General features: G+C 40.1%; 1 protein-coding gene across 4 annotated transcripts in view; it reads right to left on the bottom strand.

Moving 5' to 3' along the window:
* LOC129779753 (transcription factor HNF-4 homolog) overlaps nucleotides 1-20219 on the bottom strand; it is a 78882-nt gene that overhangs the window by 41809 nt on the left and 16854 nt on the right. Inside the window, exon 1 of one of the 4 annotated variants that reach the window (XM_055787413.1) lies at nucleotides 10247-10310. The exons of the other annotated variants lie outside the window; for them this stretch is intronic. Within the exon in view, the coding sequence (XP_055643388.1) occupies nucleotides 10247-10295 (49 nt within the window). The 5' untranslated portion in view covers nucleotides 10296-10310. Of the gene's footprint in view, nucleotides 1-10246; nucleotides 10311-20219 lie in introns of those variants that run through there. 4 annotated transcript variants of the gene reach the window in all.

The raw sequence follows: 20219 nt of genomic DNA, 5'->3' as shown, positions 1-20219 counted from the left end.
TTCAATGAGCTTAAGCTACGAAAAGCTTCTTTCATTAGACGCAACCGATACAGACAACAACAGTGTCTGATACATCGCTAATATCGCCAATGTTTCTAAGAAATCTCACTCCACAATAAAAGCAAGTGCTTTGCATGAATTTCAATTCCTCTGCTCTGCAATCCTCTGCTATTATTCCTGCAGCGATTACATGTCTTCCAAATCTTAGTATTTTAATCAGAAGATTTTACTTCAAATCGTTGTCGTAACTTTCGAACAAACTGGTCAATGATCGAGATTTTGAGCGTTAATAGCTCCTAAACAACTGAACGAATGGTATGATAAATACTTCATTCAAAAGATAAAATGTCTACGCGTTATATACTTGTTCCTTTTTTAATCCAAAAACTTGTTTCAATAGCCTCAAAATTGCTTTCAAAACAGGCTTTTGAAATCACCAATCGGTATATAAGCGAGCGCCGCTCGGAAAACCAATCAGTTATAATTGAACAGCGATTGGAGCATGTTGTCGCTGTTGTGGTAAAGCTGGCGGTGAAGTTCATCATGAAAGCGCTGATGAACGGTGTCACCAAGAGACTGTTTGTGCACCTTAAGCAAGAAGGGAATCCATCAGGAGGAGAGTGATGCCACTGAAAAAGCTACCAAGAAAGTACCAACATCGAAAAACGATTCCGCTTGAGGCATCGGAGCAGCCGCCACACACACATACACGCGCGGAACTCTTTTCGTTCGGTTGTTATCCAGCATCGAGAAGAATCTGAATAGATGTTCTCTTCTTCTCTTGAATGACGTTAACGTTCCCTGTGGAACTTTTGCCGTCTCAACGTATGCATTAACTAGCGTCATTCGTAACTCGTAAACTCGTACATAGCACAATGGCTTGAAACTCATTCACCTTTAAGTGCGATTCACATACAACATCATTTCGTTCGGTTGTTATCCAGCATCGAGAAGAATCTGAATAGATGTTCTCTTCTTCTCTTGAATGACGTAAACGGTCCCTGTGGAACTTTTGCCGTCTCAACGTATGCATTAACTAGCGTCATTTATTAATACTTAGTTGAGATTTCTTAAGCCAAATAACACGCCTTGAATGTATTCCGAGGGGCAAGCCCTAGAATACGCGTGACCACAGTGCAAGTCGAAGGGGGGGAGCGTTAGTGTGGTCACGTGGAGTAAAGTGGTCACCTGCTCGTTTGGTACTATAGCTATTGACTGTTGACATGTATTGATAGTCATCTTATGTTCGAAGAATTTCATGACTTTTGAGTCACCCTGTACTACAGTGGAGCTGTGCATGTCAAGATATAAATAAAAACAAAAAATGCTCTCTCGGTAGCCATTCGGCCGTAGTTTTGTGCGTTTCGAATTTAAGGAATTTCTAGTGAAATTAAGTTTATTTGACCTGATATTTGCGACAAATCAACAGTTCGGACGACTATTCACATATTCTAGGGGAGGTGAACAGATATTTTGTTCAATTTCAGCATGTTACAGGTCCTACCGAGGAAAGTTTTAGTATTTGTCTGCGCGGACGACATTCTCCTGGTGGCAATAGGAAGTTATCGGCCAGTGAACAGTAGGAAGAGGGTTTGCATTTTAAGCGGTGATTTGCGGTCGCAGGTCCCAACTCCAAAATGAAGCTGTAGCTGAAGCTTCTAGTATTAGTCGACCTTAGCTTCAAGCGCCACTTGGGGGAATTTAAAGGTGTCACGTTAGGAGAACAAATCTGGTTTGAGGCGAATGATTGAAGCTACCCAGCTGTTCAAGCTGAAAACGGTGTCAAGAACAACTTTTGAACTAGAGCAAGCTCGGTAGCCCTGCAACATACTTTTAATGCCCATCCCAGAAGGAAAATACCGTTTTCACGAGATCAGGCTCATGGACGGCTCTAAGGGGAAAATGAAGTGAGTTCGTTCCGTGGCAAGTGACAGAAATAACTGACTAATTTCGAACCGAGACTTGCCGACATCTGCCAGGTCTTCTCGGCTACGATCCAGTCAACAAAGCCGCTACTTGGCTAGTCGCTGTAGCCAAATCCATACACTCATGGGTACAAGCGCTCATAAAGTCCTGTCCTCGTGTGGTTTCTTGAAAAAAAATGCAGGTGACGAAGTGGTCGACAAGTGTTCTGGAGTTAGTCATACGAGATCAAGATCTTCTAGACATCTTCTTCCCAATGTCCTGTGTCGTGACCCGAAAACATCCTTGCAAAAAGTAGAGCATGCCATGAGGATCTAACGAAGTGTTTTGTTTTTGAAAATATAGAAAACAAAATATTGTTAATCTGTGTAAAATTCAATGTCAAATAATGTAATGTAACATTTGTAAAGATGTTCTGTAATTTCATTTTGCGATACACACATAACACACAGACGACCAGTCCAGTGGACTGAAGGTTTCTAAAATAAAGAATTTCAAGATAATCACGCCATGATGTAAATGAATGAAATTATTTTCACCACCAATGCGTACTGTGATTTTTTGACGTAAGAATATATCTAACAGGACTATAAGAAAATGAAAATCTAAACACTGAGCATGTAGGAAAAAATGAAAGGTTTCGAATGCTTATAATTTCTACGTAGGGGAAGTGGAAGCATAGTGGTCACCCTAAGAATAAGCCCATTTCCAGCGTTCGCATACCGCTTCAATTTCTGTTTCTCGAAGAATGTTATAGTTCAACTCATTGTTGTTTTCAAGATAGCAAACGGCTATTACTATAAAAATTCTAAATAATACACTTTTCATCATTATAAAAAAAAGGTGAAAAATCGAACTTTTTTTTTGTTTGAAGGTAAAGTGGTTACCTAGTGGGGGCAAAGTGGTCACTCGCACATATCAAGCTAAATGGGATAGATTTATGCTTTTTTTTCGTTCAAATTTTTTCATGGCATGTTTCATAAAGTAGGTACATGTATGAAATAAGCTTGGCCTATTCACCTAGAGTCCCATTTTAAATTTTCTCATGCATACAAAAGCGTTGTAAGAAACACATTCCATTGTTTCGCTTAATGAGGCTTGGTTTAGATGGAGTGGCATAATTTTCAAGAGTGGAAGCCACAAAAGGAACCTCTTTAAGAGCAGAATGTGATGAGGTATATGAGCTTCAGTAAACAGAACATTGTAGGCCATTATTCACCTATGACCACTTTGCCCCCAAACTTCAAAGTAATTTCTAAGCTAACTAATCGCTGAGATTGAACAAAATATATGTTCACCTCTCCTAGAATTTGTGAATAGTCGTCCAAACCGATGATTTGTCCAACATATCACATTGAATAAACTTAATTTCACGAGACATTCCTTAGATACCATTCGCACAGAACTGCGGCCGAATGGCTATCAAGAGAGTAATTTCTGTTTTTATTTATATTTCGTCACGCGACAGCTCTACTGAAGTACAGGGTTACTCAAAAGTCATTACATTCTTCAAACATAAGGTGACTATCAATACGACATCTATAGTCAAAGTTATACTACCAAACAAACAGGTGATCACTTTGCCCCCCATGACCAATTTGTCCCCACTACCGCTATCTACCACAACGAATAACATTTTATTTATCTTGAGATGAACAACTGTGTAATTGTAAAATATCAATTCCTCGAGAACGATATGGTTGAACATTTTTCTGGATTTAAAACCATTCTATTGCTGTCACACTACTCAGCTACATACTACAAATGTCCAGCTGCTGTTGCAGGTATATTGCGTCATTTATACAATTCCCGGAGCAAAATAACTTGAACAGGACCATACAATTACACTTCAATTGACACATCGTTACTAAATAATTAGCCTATCGCCTTTTCAGTTTGCTGTAAACTCATGCAGATCGAAAATAGTGCTACTCTCTCTTCACGCTCAATAAAGAGAATATCACTCCACCTTCACACAGTCTCGTTTCGCACCACGTCTATTTCTTCCATTCTTTACACCGAAGGAATATTATCAAATCGTCAAATGAAAATGAATGGTTTTTATATCGAATGAAAGAGTCTTACTCCAAATGAAAATTTCGTTGGAGCTCAAACCGTAATCAATGAAACTAATGAAAATGACGATGTGAAAGAATATACAGTATGATAGCAGGCATAATCAGTTATCGGCGCTGGTTTTAAGACTCATATGCCCCTTTTAATACAATTTTTATTGAAAGACGCTGTGGAAAAATCTAATTTAGAGAAATGAAATCGAATGAAATTTTCAATTGAAAGTAGAGATCGTCCTTTTGCATGTGAAACTGGAAGCGACATAAAGCACATTCAAATTAAATTGTCTGCCTCCAAATTCATAGGAAACGACAGTAGAACGAAAACGAAATTGAAGAGTCGATGTTCCAGTTTGCGTAGAGAATACACACTGAAGCTTGGAGAATACCTCGCCAAACCATTCTTCATATTTCATTAAAGCACACTTGCGCTTTGTCGTCAAGTTCCAAAAGTGCATCACCCTTGTCGAAAATCGAACACTTTTCAAATTACATTTTTGTCCAACTTATGTTGTTACCGAGTCTACATTTTTTGACGTAGAACTACGTCTTTCATTAAGGGTGCCAAATCAGAAAACAGGTCACGTTTTTATGAAATAAAGTTAACGTTAATAACTATTTTTGCCGCGAACGGATTTTGGCGATTTACATACTAAACGAATCGGAAATACCGTAAGATTTGTTTAATATATTATACATTAGAATCCCCTGGTTTGTAAATGGTTAAATTTCATGAAAACTTTAAGCGTTTCCATTTTCCCATACATTTGTTCTGTTCATTTGTGTGCTTTCCCGAACAGAGCGGTCAATAACGAGCAACTTATCGACGACCAACGGAGGGGAAATCGTAGGATTTAAAGTCCCCGTGAACAAAGGAAAAGTTGAAGAATGAAGGCGAACACTTGCCTAGAGTATAAACAGTGGATCTCGCTGAGGCAAACTTTCATTTGGCATCGGACTGTTGAGCAATCCAGTTCACTTTGCTTTCGTTGCGCTTCGATCTAAGATTGGACCCCACCAGTGGTAATCCAACTTGGATATCGTCGTTTGGTTTTTCTGTTCGTTTTTCGCGTTATTCGTATCGTGTGTTTTTCTTTCCGCGTCATAAATTGGACGCTTCGCGTAGTGTGATGAGCAAGAAGAAGAGGAAGGCAGGCTCGAGCCCTGCAAAAAACGAACGCATTGCCAGGGGCAATAAAATTTCGAGGCAAGCGTCTTCTAATGATGCACGCGATGTTGGTGCAGTGAAAAACGCTCGCATTGAACCGAGCCTTCGCAAGTGTCACACCGCATCGAATAACAGCGGAGTAGGTGATTTCGGCACGTCAAGCGTTAAGCGTTAAGGTTGTGAGCCAAAGAATTATCTGGGGAATACCAAGCATCTTGAATGTCTTACTGGAATATTATAAGTTATTTGGGTTCGCGTGCCAGTCGCAAAACTGCCTTCAACTAGTATTGCATTTGCGCTAATATTGATCATAATGAAGCATTTCTACTGTTTTCGAGGTTGTTATTAACAAAAAGAGTTTATTTCGCTTGTTTAGTCACCAAGAAAGTGAATGTCGTTTTGGAATTTTGTATGTGATTAGGCTTCGCTTGCCAGTAACAAAACTTCCTCCACTAAGGGTGACAGCTGCGCTTCTCTCGAGCATGAGAAAGTAATGCAAGTAATGCAGTAATATTAACAGAAGCGTTTCTTTTGAGAATAGCGCAAAATGATGAGAAGTGTTTATATTCCTAGTAGTTTCAAGCCATAAAATAACAGTGTAGTTCTACGTCAACAATGCGGTCGTATCTTGGACACAACCTCCTATAATTTTTTTGACGTAGGACTACGTCTTTCTTTTCTATACCGGGGTGTAAAATCAAAGTTTCGAAAACGAAAGCGTTACGCCGGAGACCGAGATTTTGAGCGTTAATAGCTCCTAAACAACTGAACGAAATGGTATGATAAACACTTCATTCGAAAGATAAAATGTCTACGCGTTATATACTTGTTACTTTTTGATCCAAAAACTTGTTTCAATAGTCTTAAAATTGCTTTCAAAACAGGCTATTGAAATCACCAATCGGTATATAAGCGAGCGGCGCTCGGAAATCCACTCAGTTCTAATTGAACAGCGATTGGAGCATGTTGTCGCTGTTGCGGTGAAGCTCTTTATTTATCATGAAAGCGCGGATGAACGGTGTCACCAAGAGCCTGTTTGTGCACCCTAGGCCAGAAGGGAATCTATCAGGAGGAGAGTGATGCCACAAACGGTTCCCTGGGAAGACATCGCTACACACACATACACGCGCGGCTATTAACAGGTGGTTATCGAGTTGGCATTAACCACTGGTGGGCTTCCAGTATCGAGGAAAATGTGGAAAGATCTAATCATTGCTGGAAAATAATCTGCCAGTTCCTTTGGGAATTTTCAAAATATATTCATGTGAAAGAGTTTAATTGAATGTTTTCTATCCATGTAACACTGTGACCAAATATGTTTCAATCAAGTGCTATTAACAGGTGGTTATCGAGTTGGTATTAACCACTGGTGGGCTTCCAGTATCGAGGAAAATGTGGAAATAACTAATCGTTACTGAAAATAATCTGCCAGTTCCTTTGGGAATTTTCAAAATATATTCATGTGAAAGAGTTTAATTGAATGTTTTCTATCCATGTAACACTGTGACCAAATACATTTGGTTTTGTGGTTTTTCAATCAATCGCAATTAACAGGATAGCTTCAGAAGATTATTCTTCCCCATCAGTAGGATATTTCCGTATCCAATATTGTATGCGCCCGCAATCGATTATTGCTCAGTCGCCGAAAGTTCCGAGCTCAGAGAGTTCATTCCCCTCTAGTTTGCCTTCCAAATTGCCATCGTAAACCACACCTTCTCTCGGTTCAATCAAACACAAAAAGCATACTTAAGCGATATTCTGGTGGTGAGACACATTCATTTTTCGTGAGGACATCGACAAGACAACATCGTTGCCTAAAGTGCTGGAGGAGGTGGACGGCGAAGGATCGACACATACACGCGCAGAACTCTTTCCGTTAGGATGCCATTCAGCATCGAGAAAGTTCCGGAAAGATCTAATCATTGCTGGAAAATAATCTGCCAGTTCCTTTGGGAATTTTCAAAATATATTCATGTGAAAGAGTTTAATTGAATGTTTTCTATCCATGTTAAACTGTGACCAAATATGTTTCAACCAAGTGCTATTAACAGGTGGTTATCGAGTTGGCATTAACCACTGGTGGGCTTCCAGTATCGAGGAAAATGTGGAAATATCTAATCGTTACTGAAAATAATCTGCCAGTTCCTTTGGGAATTTTCAAAATATATTCATGTGAAAGAGTTTAATTGAATGTTTTCTATCCATGTAACACTGTGACCAAATACATTTGGTTTTGTGGTTTTTCAATCAATCGCAATTAACAGGATAGCTTCAGAAGATTATTCTTCCCCATCAGTAGGATATTTCCGTATCCAATATTGTATGCGCCCGCAATCGATTATTGCTCAGTCGCCGAAAGTTCCGAGCTCAGAGAGTTCATTCCCCTCTAGTTTGCGTTCCAAATTGCCATCGTAAACCACGCCTTCTCTCGATTCAATCACGCACAAAAAGCATACTTAAGCGATATTCTGGTGGTGAGACACATTCATTTTTCGTGAGGACATCGACAAGACAACATCGTTGCCTAACGTGCTGGAGGAGGTGGACGGCGAAGGATCGACACATACATGCGCAGAACTCTTTTCGTTAGGATGCCATTCAGCATCGAGAAAGTTCCGGAAAGATCTAATCATTGCTGGAAAATAATCTGCCAGTTCCTTTGGGAATTTTCAAAATATATTCATGTGAAAGAGTTTCATTGAATGTTTTCTATCCATGTAACACTGTGACCAAATATGTTTCAATCAAGTGCTATTAACAGGTGGTTATCGAGTTGGTATTAACCACTGGTGGGCTTCCAGTATCGAGGAAAATGTGGAAATAACTAATCGTTACTGAAAATAATCTGCCAGTTCCTCTGGGAATTTTCAAAATATATTCATGTGAAAGAGTTTAATTGAATGTTTTCTATCCATGTTATACTGTGACCAAATATGTTTCAATCAAGTGCTATTAACAGGTGGTTATCGAGTTGGCATTAACCACTGGTGGGCTTCCAGTATCGAGGAAAATGTGGAAATATCTAATCGTTACTGAAAATAATCTGCCAGTTCCTTTGGGAATTTTCAAAATATATTCATGTGAAAGAGTTTAATTGAATGTTTTCTATCCATGTTACACTGTGACCAAATATGTTTCAATCAAGTGCTATTAACAGGTGGTTATCGAGTTGGCATTAACCACTGGTGGGCTTCCAGTATCGAGGAAAATGTGGAAATATCTAATCGTTACTGAAAATAATCTGCCAGTTCCTTTGGGAATTTTCAAAATATATTCATGTGAAAGAGTTTAATTGAATGTTTTCTATCCATGTAACACTGTGACCAAATATGTTTCAATCAAGTGCTATTAACAGGTGGTTATCGAGTTGGTATTAACCACTGGTGGGCTTCCAGTATCGAGGAAAATGTGGAAATAACTAATCGTTACTGAAAATAATCTGCCAGTTCCTCTGGGAATTTTTAAAATATATTCATGTGAAAGAGTTTAATTGAATGTTTTCTATCCATGTTACACTGTGACCAAATATGTTTCAATCAAGTGCTATTAACAGGTGGTTATCGAGTTGGCATTAACCACTGGTGGGCTTCCAGTATCGAGGAAAATGTGGAAATATCTAATCGTTACTGAAAATAATCTGCCAGTTCCTTTAGGAATTTTCAAAATATATTCATGTGAAAGAGTTTAATTGAATGTTTTCTATCCATGTAACACTGTGACCAAATACACTTGGTTTTGTGGTTTTTCAATCAATCGCAATTAACAGGATAGCTTCAGAAGATTATTCTTCCCCATCAGTAGGATATTTCCGTATCCAATATTGTATGCGCCCGCAATCGATTATTGCTCAGTCGCCGAAAGTTCCGAGCTCAGAGAGTTCATTCCCCTCTAGTTTGCCTTCCAAATTGCCATCGTAAACCACACCTTCTCTCGATTCAATCACACACAAAAAGCATACTTAAGCGATATTCTGGTGGTGAGACACATTCATTTTTCGTGAGGACATCGACAAGACAACATCGTTGCCTAACGTGCTGGAGGAGGTGGACGGCGAAGGATCGACACATACACGCGCAGAACTCTTTCCGTTAGGATGCCATTCAGCATCGAGAAAGTTCCGGAAAGATCTAATCATTGCTGGAAAAAAATCTGCCAGTTCCTTTGGGAATTTTCAAAATATATTCATGTGAAAGAGTTTAATTGAATGTTTTCTATCCATGTAACACTGTGACCAAATATGTTTCAATCAAGTGCTATTAACAGGTGGTTATCGAGTTGGTATTAACCACTGGTGGGCTTCCAGTATCGAGGAAAATGTGGAAATAACTAATCGTTACTGAAAATAATCTGCCAGTTCCTCTGGGAATTTTCAAAATATATTCATGTGAAAGAGTTTAATTGAATGTGTTCTATCCATGTAACACTGTGACCAAATATGTTTCAATCAAGTGCTATTAACAGGTGGTTATCGAGTTGGCATTAACCACTGGTGGGCTTCCAGTATCGAGGAAAATGTGGAAATAACTAATCGTTACTGAAAATAATCTGCCAGTTCCTCTGGGAATTTTCAAAATATATTCATGTGAAAGAGTTTAATTGAATGTTTTCTATCCATGTAACACTGTGACCAAATACATTTGGTTTTGTGGTTTTTCAATCAATCGCAATCAACAGGATAGCTTCTGAAGATTATTCTTCCCCATCAGTAGGATATTTCCGTATCCAATATTGGATGCATAAAACCTTGTGCCTCCAACGTAACGCTCTCGTTTTCGAAGTTCTCCAAATATTCATTCATTCAGAATGAATTCAGATTCAACTTCATACAAATGATCTCTATATCAACGAGAGTCCTACGTCACCCTTGCGGTTATACCATAGATATAACCCACTTCCAGTTTTTCTGACATCAATTTTGTTATTTTTGTACGAGTGAAACAAATCTCAAGTTTCAATTCGGTTCGTGGCAGTTCAACACACGGGACATTTTTTGATTACTCGGCGCATAATTATTTATTGGCAGATATAGCAGGGTAAGTGGGTTTCAGATAGCGATAAAGCGATAAAAGTGTGACTTACTCACGTGTTAGTTTTTGAAGTGACATAAAATGGAGATCAGCCAAAGGCACCATGTGTCTATAATAAAGGTGGGGCAACAAAGATGCAGTGATTGCCATCTCAACATCCCTGCTCAATCACAGCATCCCAGCAACGAACGTAAATGCTTGAAAGGGGACGACGGAAGTCCCTGTGTCATTATATCAGCCTATTGCTCCGATGTTCCGACAAATTTGATCTTAAGCACGCCCTGCTGTATCAATTCCTTCAGAAAGTGGTACTTCGTATCGACATGCTTCATTCTGCCGTGGTCATGACAATCTTCTGCAATTCGGATAGTTGACTGATTGTCTTCATGTACCGTTATAGGATCCTCGATCCTCAAGCCAAGATCCCGAAGCAAACGTATCATCCACATCGTGTGACAAGCTGCTGTGCACAAAGCTGACAACTCAGCTTCCGTTGACGATAATGAAACGGTCTTTTGCTTTCTTGTTATCCAGCTAACAGTGCAACCGTATAACTTGAATATGCAACCAATTACGGAACGACGATCAACCAAATCGTTGGCCCAATCAGCATCCGAGTATGCTTCCAAAATTGGCGACCCTTCAACCCGAAAAATCAATCCAAAATCCAGGGTCTCCTTGACGTAACGAAGCATTCGCTTGAGGTGCACCAAATGAATCACGTTCGGACAGGACTGGAACTGACTGAAATAGTTCACTCCTGCCGAAAGATCCGGTCCCGTCGTTAACGAAGCGTACATCAAACAACCAACAAGCTCACGGTACGGTTTTGATGTTCTCAGCTCCTCAACTCCTCGCATCAGCTTCAAGCGATTCTCTATATGCGTCGATATCGTCTTGCAATTAGCCATTTCAAAATTTTTCAGCAAATTATCAAAATAATCTTGATGAATCCGCATGATTCCGTTCGGGATAACTCGTTCCACAGTTATTCCCAAAAACTGTTTTACTTCACCTACATCCGTCATTTCGAATTCCTTCGAAAAACTTTTCTTTACGGCTTCCAACTCCTTCAGAGATGAACTGGCCAATAAGATGTCATCTACGTAGAGTACTACGATGACTCTGTTCTTTCCTTCGCCTCGTGTATACAAACACTGATCGTTCTCGCTGCGCACGAAACCTTGCTTCACGATGAATAAGTGAAATCGTTCATTCCACGCTCTGGACGCTTGCTTTAAACCATAAAGGGAAAGGTTCAAACGACAAACAGAGTCTTTCCCCTGCTCAAACCCATCTGGTTGAGTCATAAATATTTCCTCGTCTATTTTACCGTTCAAAAACGCAGTCTTCACATCCATTTGGTGTAAATGCATGCGTTCCCTATTCGCCAATGCCAAAACAACTCGAAGGGTATCCAGCTTCGCTACTGGAGAGTACGTCTCGTTGTAGTCGAACCCTGTTTTCTGCGTAAAGCCCCTTTGTAGCACTGGTTTTACCACCAGTCAGTAAAGAATACAACGCGGTATAATTTTATCCAGCATACTAAGCATACTCCCCCCTGGCCCGACTGGCTCAGTACTTTTTATTTCATCTTGTGTTTACAATTACAATTTCTTATTTACTAACTAAATTTTTCGGGTTGCGCTAGAATCGTACGCACACGTTTCCGTGGTGCTGACTCTGCGCGAACCCCTGTTGTACAATCAAACCACTATGTTGAACAATCACAATTTCTTATTTACTAACTTAATTTTTCGGGTCGCGCTAGAATCGTACGCACACGTTTCCGTGGTGCTGACTCTGCGCGAACCCCTTTTGTACAATCAAACCGCTATGTTGAACTTGCCCCCTGGAAATTTGGCGAATAAACAAAAACTAAAGTGGGGCCGGTTCGACATAAGCGGGACTTAGAAATTAAATAAGGGCGCTACATCTTGCCACGAGTCTAGCTTTGTACCGGTCACCTGCTCCGCCACTTCCATGCTTAACTCGAAAGACCCATTTACAGGTAATCGCAGTTCGGCCATCAGGAAGGCACGTCAATGTCCAGGTGTTGGTACGTCTCAACGAGTCCCAGTCATCGCGCTTCCGCAGCTCATCAATCGTGGTCGGAATGTTATCAATAAAATTCATAGCACTCAATGCGAACCCAGCGTATTCGACCTCGAAATCTTTATGCCATTCCGGGGTTTCCAGTCACGAACTGGTCGATCTGCATTACCAACTACAGGTTCCGCTTCTGCCTCCTGATCCAGATCTGCTTCTACATTCTACATTCTTCCACAGTCGAATCTTACAAAAAGCTTCCGTATTCTTCATCAGAACTATCCTCATCCGCATACTGGTCATCCGATTCATCAGTATTTCGAGGTATAGACAGCAAATTGTCCTCATAGTTTGCCCTATCAACAGCATTCGATGGTGTTCCAGTTTCCACAAACACCACGTCACGAGCAACGACTATTTCTTCTCTCTTCGGATCCCATATCCTATAGCCATTCGGAGAGTAACCAACAAATAAACATTGCCACGACTTCGGATCCAATTTCTTTCGCAGTTCCTTCGGAATGTGAGTAAACACTCGGCACCCAAAAACTCGAATTTTTAAAATATCCGGCTTTCGCGACTCCCATAATTCGAACGGAGTATTGTTCGAATCTAACGCACTGGTCGGACTTCTGTTGACCAAATACGCGTCTGGACCGCCTGACCCCAGAATGTCTTACTTATCCCCAAATCCTGAAGCATCGCTCTCGCTTTCTCTATAAGAGTACGATTCATTCGTTCGCTCACGCCATTTTGTTCCGGAGTATACGGCACAGTGAATTCTTGTTGGATCCCATTTGACCTGCAGTATCGCCTAAAACGTTTTCCACTGTATTCGCCACCGTTGTCACTTCTCAAGCGGGAAATCCGCCTTCCGAACTTGGCCGCCACCATTGCCTCGTACGCCATGAAACATTCCAACACTTCATCCTTTGACTCCATTAAGTACACAACGCAAAAATTACTCCAATCATCGATAAAGGTTAGAAAATATTTCGATCCGCACAGCCCTACCGGTGTTACAGGGCCACATACATCCGAATGCACCAGCTCGAGTACACGCGACGAACGTTTTCATTCCGCGACGAAAACGGTTGTCTCGTTTGTTTTTCTTCGACACAGGGTCCACACACGATCACTTCACTGTTCTTGTCCGGATTTATCTTTAAACCTATCACCGATTCGTTCTGCGTAAGAACTCTCAGGTTTTTCTCACTAATGTGGCCAAACCGACGGTGCTACAACTCAAAATTCTTCCGTATACGACCGCACGAAAACAACAACGTTTCACATGCCCTATTCTCCAACGAGTAAAAGTGAAAATCCATTTCATAGAGCTTATCTCGACGTGTACCACAAGCACTAGTTCGGATTTGTTGATGTTGTTTATTGTCGGATTTTCGCTTTATCATCTTCGAACACTACACGCATGCCAGCTTTTTCCACTTTCAGAACCGAAAAAAATTGCAACGTAGCTGTGGCACATTCACAGTGCAATCAAGCGACTTCTCGTTAACTACCGATAACACCTTCACTGTACCGAACTCTTTTGCGACAATCGATTCGCCATCTTTAGCCACAGCGATTTCAATCGGATTCTTTAACGAACGGAGTTCGGAAAATAGCTCTCGATCGCACACTAAATGGTCTGATCAGCCGGGTGCTATGATTGATGCTAGGATCGTTAGCAAAATCTCAAGCAGAACTGTCAGTGGGATACCCAATTCATATGAAAACAAAGGGAAAATGTCAGTGGGATACCCAATATGTTGGCTCCTGTCAGTTCAATGGGGGGTTCTCTAAAGACGTCACCCGGCTGGGTCTGATGCACCTGAATCAATAAACCACTTCTCGCGTAACTTTTGAAAAGGTCCTATGTAACAAATGTAAACAAATCGAGTTAATGGATGCACGCTATTAGTTTCTAATCGTTGAATGTATTACAAAAACAATCGTTCAAGTATCTATCTTCTTGATCTTTTTGTCGCCGATACAAAAAATATCCAATGTACAGAATCGAATTTTAAGCACCCGGCTGTTACTTCGGACGCCACTTTCCTCCGACGGCCGAAACGTCCGAAGTAACAAAGCAGTCAAAACAACTCGCAGTCGTACTTCGGTCGTTTTGGAATTTGTTTCTTACGGGTGTTGTTATCGATTTCAGTGCAATTCAACGAGTGATAACAATAATAATCAGTCTTTAGAACGAAATGCTAATATTTGGATTGTTGTTTATTAGTTAGTTTCAAATTTTTATAGTGCAACGTAATATGTCCAATGTGCAAACGCGGGCAGTCAAAACGTCCAATGTAACATTTTTCGCTCCGAGGCTTCAACCTTAATCTCAAATCACGGAACAATAGTTACGATTGGTTTTACGAAGTTATTCTTGACAGCTAGTGGTGAAAACAGTGATATAGATTGATAGCTTTTAAGACAATTCGCGAAATAATGTTCGGGTCTTCAACTACGTTTTTTTCGAGTTGGCGAAAATGTTACATTGGACCTTTTCAAAAGTTACGCGAGACTTCTTTTTTTTCGGTTCTATTCTACCACTATTACTAATAAAACTGATAACACTGCTACTGGAATTTTCCGCAACATTTGCATTTGTTTTCTGCTGCCCACACTGACCAGAATTCTTTTTCTTCTTCACTGGGCAGTTGACCATTTTATGACCTTCCTTCTTGCAACAAAAGCACCTTAATTTCTTCGGTTGCTTCACTCCAGATTTCATTTCGGAGAAAGCTGCAGTATCACTTTTCGCCTTAAACAAATCAATATTTGCTCCTTTCTGCTTAGTCTCTTCATCCAGCAGTCGACACTTGACGAACTCCATCGTTAAATTGTCCTCTGGAATCGTCTCGAGAGCAGTTACCACAGTAGCAAAATTCGGTCCAAATGTCAGTAACAAATGGCATACTACATCAAGGTTATCCATTTCCGCACCTGTACCGCGATATTCCCGCACCAATTTGTCGAACCACAAAAAGTGTTCCTGAAGTTGCCATCCCTCGAATCGCATACTTAGCATTTTCCGTTTGATATGCATTCGACTAGCAATGCTCTTCCGCTCGAACACTCTTTTCAGCGCGTGATACATTCATGTGAAGAAATATGATGAGATTTATAGAAATCGCATCAACCGTTTACACTAGCGTGAACTTCTATAATGAATATATTCATATCTTATGGCGGGTTTACATTAGGGAGATCTATAGCTATAGATGGATTTATTCACGTGAAAATAGGTGTAATCGGGCGAGAATATATATGATACACTTATTCGAAGTATATATAACTTGAATAAATTCAGCATATGTAAACGCTTGTGAATTTCTCACTGGTGAGAAATCACTAAAGTTGGATGCAGTTCTACTTCAGGTGAAAAATGAAACACTGCTGAATTGTTCTCTAAACAGCGCACATATGCATTCTGTTTGATGACTCCCCATTATTATGTGACAACACGGTAGGCAGTCCCAGCTCCTTTCTCTGTTTACCTACATACTTCCCGAATTTTCGCTTTTCTGTAAAACTGGATTTTCTTTTGGAAGTATTCTTTATTGATCTATGATAAACATCCACTTCGGTGCCTACGTCATTTTGCGAGATTACGGCAAAGATGGAACGCTTTAATAATGGCTGTAACAAAAATAATGGTAAAAATCCAAAGTAAATGGAGAAACCAGCATAATGAAATATGAGTGCATAACTATCAGAGATGCCAGGTTTGAAGACATGTCTTCATTTTGAAGACATTTGACTTACTGTGAAGACATTTTGAAGATATTATGAAATATGTGAAGACATTTCAGTATGGTAGCGTACGTGGGTTTTTGAGAGATATTATTTCCATGAAATTGGCCGAAAATATCGTCAAAAGAAGGCTTTTGTCCCAGTGTCATTTGTTTACTTTTGTTCTCAGTAATCAACAGAAACTTTTTTCTCGAGATCATCCACTTACTTTTTCCAAACTTTTCCAAGCAGTACGTCCACAAGCATATACAGTCAACTCTCTCTAACTCGATATCCAAGGGACCATCAAGTTAAGAAGGTATCGAGTTATGGAGAGCAGAATGCTTGTACAATCAATCAAAGGTGCCATGAAATTCATCGAGTTAGGGAAAATATCGAGATACAGGGAGGCGATCTGGCGTAGTGGTAACATCCATACTTTTCACGCAGAGATCACGAGTTCAATTCACACTCCCGACATTCTTCCAAAAATGAGCTTGAGCTTGAGCTTGAGCTTGGGTAGACTGTACAATTCGTAGTTGCTCTCCGTGATTGACCTGAACCAACCAAATTGCGCAAAGAACACACAGAATGATGCTTGGGACTAGCAAATCATTCTCGTTGTGCAATTTTCCGTGATTCGAGCTTTAAATGGTCAATAACGACGCCGGCCACGTCCTTACAGTCACCAGGGGAAGGGAAGGAATGTTAGTATGATATTCGCCGCCCGAAGGCCAGAAGGGTCGCCTCTATAGCGTGGTTCCCTAGCGTTTATCATGGGAGGGATAGTTGTTAGTAGGGAGAGGTAAGAATTAGGATTCACTGTGGTATAGGCGAACTATCGACCACTCGACGAACCAAAATTCTGAAAATCATAACACGCGGCAGAGATTATCATTAGGTATTCTAAAAAGGAAAACCTGTTAGTATGATTGGACTGGCTATATATTTTGTTATTTTATCGTACGTACGTATCTAAATTCAATCATGACGGCGAAGAGTCTCTTTGGGGTACCTGAAAAGGTAACCGAGGGAATTCCTATGGAACCAATAAGACGGGCGATATATTTCGTTATTCATCCCGCGTATTCTGTATCGAACTCTAATAACGATGGCAGGGAGTTATGTTTCGGAAACCTGAGAAGCTAACCAAGAGCACTAAACGGATGAAGAACCTGTAGTCTGAGTTTATAAACTCAATTTAGTGGCTGGAATTGAAAAACCAAAATCTAATATAAATGCATAAATTCTTTCAACTAACTAATTTATTTCAAATGAACACTAAAATTAGAGTCTTCTGACTCAAATTATGAAATTAAAAATCTCTAACATAATTAAACCATGAGCCTGATTACGAACGCCACCCCACGGCGAAAACGAGACGAAGTGTATTTAACCTTGCATACAAATCATCTCGTCCCCAACGCGAAATGAGGCTCGCTATCAGGATCCCTATTATCCGCACAATACGTCAGATAAACAACGATGGATTGAAACATCCCTAAACAAAAAAACAAAAATAAACATTGAAAAAAAAATAACAGCGATGAACTCGAAAGATAGAAAAAAAAAACTTGCACAAACACCAAGGACAAGTGAAGTAAGCAAGCAAAAACGCTGACACCATCTAATCAAATGAAAAAACAGGAAGTGGGTTATATCTATGGTATAACCGCAAGGGTGACGTAGGACTATCGTTGATTCGTTGATTTAGAGATCATTTGTTTGAAGTTGAATCTAAATCCATCCTGAATGAATAAATAAATAAATATTTGGGTGACTTCAAAAACGAGAGCGTTACGTTGGAGGCTCAAGGTTTTATGCATCCAATATTGGATACAAAAAACCTTGTTCTGAAGAATAATCTTCAGAAGCACTTGATTGACAAATCACAAAACCAAATGTATGTGGTCGCAGTATTATATGGATAGAAAACATTAAAACAAACTCGCTTGAATGTAATTTTCAATTCCAAGGGGAACTGGCAGATTATTTTTCAGCAACGATCATTTCTTTCCAGGTTTCTTCTCGATAACCAGCAAACGAAAAGAGTTGCGCGCGTGTATGTGTGTGTGTGGCAGTTGCTTCGATGTCTTCCCGAGGAACCGTATTTCGATGCTGATACTCTCTTGGTCACCTTCTCCTCTCCTTCTGATCGATCGGCTTTTCTGCGCTCCCTCACAGTTAAAACAAACTGATTGCATTTCAGGTCAGGTCAGGCCAGGTAATGAATCCCTCGATCCCTCGATCCGTTCAGCTCGTTCAGTAACGATGTTGTCTTGTCGATGTCCTCAGGCGTCGTTCACAAATTACGTAACGCTAAAAATCCGGATTTTGAACCCCCTTACCCCCTTTCCAGCTAATTACACTTGATTGAAAAATTACGAAACCAAATGTATTTGGTCGCTGTGTTATATGGTTAGAAAACATTAAAATAAACTCTTTCGCATGAATGTATTTTTCAATTCCCAGGGAACTGGCAGCTTATTTTTCAGCAACGATTAGATCTTTCCGGAATTTTTTCGATGCTGTATGGCATCCAAACGAAAATTCTCGTTTCAGTTTGGCCTGCAAAAAAAAAAATGGGTGGGTTATATCTATGACATAACCGCAAGGTTGACGTGGGACTACCTTAGTGTAGCAATCATTCGTTTGTATTGATTGAATTTTTAATAGAATGAAACAATTCCCGAACTCAATTGAAATCAATATATGCTTTGTGAGTAAAAATATTGTATAATTCCATATAAGGTCATTTCATGCATTGTGATAGGTTATGTTCTTTGTTACAAGTAAATTTAATGACAGTCCTTTTTACGTTTGGTATGATGCCTAGGAAAAAATATGAATCATCAAGAATTATCAAACGATTATTTTATTTTACGTTTCCTTCTGAAGTTTACATCTCTCAAGTGTACGTATTTCTCGAATCGCGAATTTGCTTGATTTGATGAACTTCAGGCACTTGCACAAAGGCAAGCGAGTGCAAAAGTACTCGCAGTTTGCATTTATTTGCTGTGCCGATTTCCCCAGATATCTTGGTTTAGAAGTCTGTGTTAGGCAAACACATTTCAGTCGGAATAAAAAGGCCCCCAACTTGCACGAATTTGCAATGCCAATTTCCCCAAACACCTTGGTTCTGTGTTGGGAAAACACAATTCAGCCGGAACAAAAATACCCCCTGACTTACATGTATTTGCAATGCCGATTTCTCCACGCTCCATGGATTTGAAGTCTGTGTTAGGGAAATACATTTCAGTCGGAACAAAAATGCCCCCGATTTGCATGTATTTGCAATGCCAATTTCCTTAAGCTCCATGTATTTCAAGTCTTTGTTAGGGAAACACATTTCAGTCGAAACAAAAATACCCCCGACTTTCATGTATTTGCAATGCCGATCTCTCCAACGCTGCTTGGTTTTGAAGTCTGTGTTAGGGAACTCATTTCGGTGAGAACAAAAGTCACCATACTTTCATGTATTTACAATGCCGATTTCCCCAAGGCTACTTGGTTTTGATGGCTGTGTTAGGGAAACCGTAGATCGGGCCAATCAAAATGAGGCAGTTAGGGCATTTAGATAACGCTTAACATTTTACAATTATTCAATTGATTATCTAATGAAAAATAACATTCTATTAATTGCGATAGAAACGTAGAAATATTCCCTATCAATTGATGCAAACATCTTTCCGATCCAGCAAGAAATGTTCGAGTTATAAGCATTCGGAATCTTTCATTTTTTCCTGCATGTTCTGTGTTTAAGTTTTCATTTTACCCCCCATATACTCCGGTTAGACGTAGTCCCACGTCAAAACTTTTCTGAACTCTAATCCATCAAATTTGGAGCCCTGAAAAGGGCCGTTGATTATGTGCTAAGCTAATATAGCACCCTCTCCTTGGATTCGACGGGTCAGCTGAATGTCCTTGGGCATGATGTGACGCGTTTTGCGTGGATAGCACACAAATTTGTATCTTCGAATAAGCCTCCTGCAGCGTCATAACCGCGGAACTTTGGAAGCGCAAGTCGGTTTTGAAGTCATGAGCAATTTCACGAACCAAATGCTGCAAAGGTAGCTTGCGGATCAGCAATTCGGTCGATTTCTGATAGCGTCGAATTTCACGCAAAGTTCCCGGTCGATAGCGATGTGGCTTCTTCACCTATCCTGCGGCTGGTGCGCTTATCCGAGCTGCTTTCGTGTGCCTTACCACCGAAAGACTAACGAGCTGTCTGCTTAGTCCCGA

The sequence above is a fragment of the Toxorhynchites rutilus genome, chromosome 3 (assembly GCF_029784135.1).
Source record: "Toxorhynchites rutilus septentrionalis strain SRP chromosome 3, ASM2978413v1, whole genome shotgun sequence".
Lineage (NCBI taxonomy): Eukaryota > Metazoa > Arthropoda > Insecta > Diptera > Culicidae > Toxorhynchites > Toxorhynchites rutilus.
This window is presented reverse-complemented; position numbering and strand designations above follow the sequence as displayed.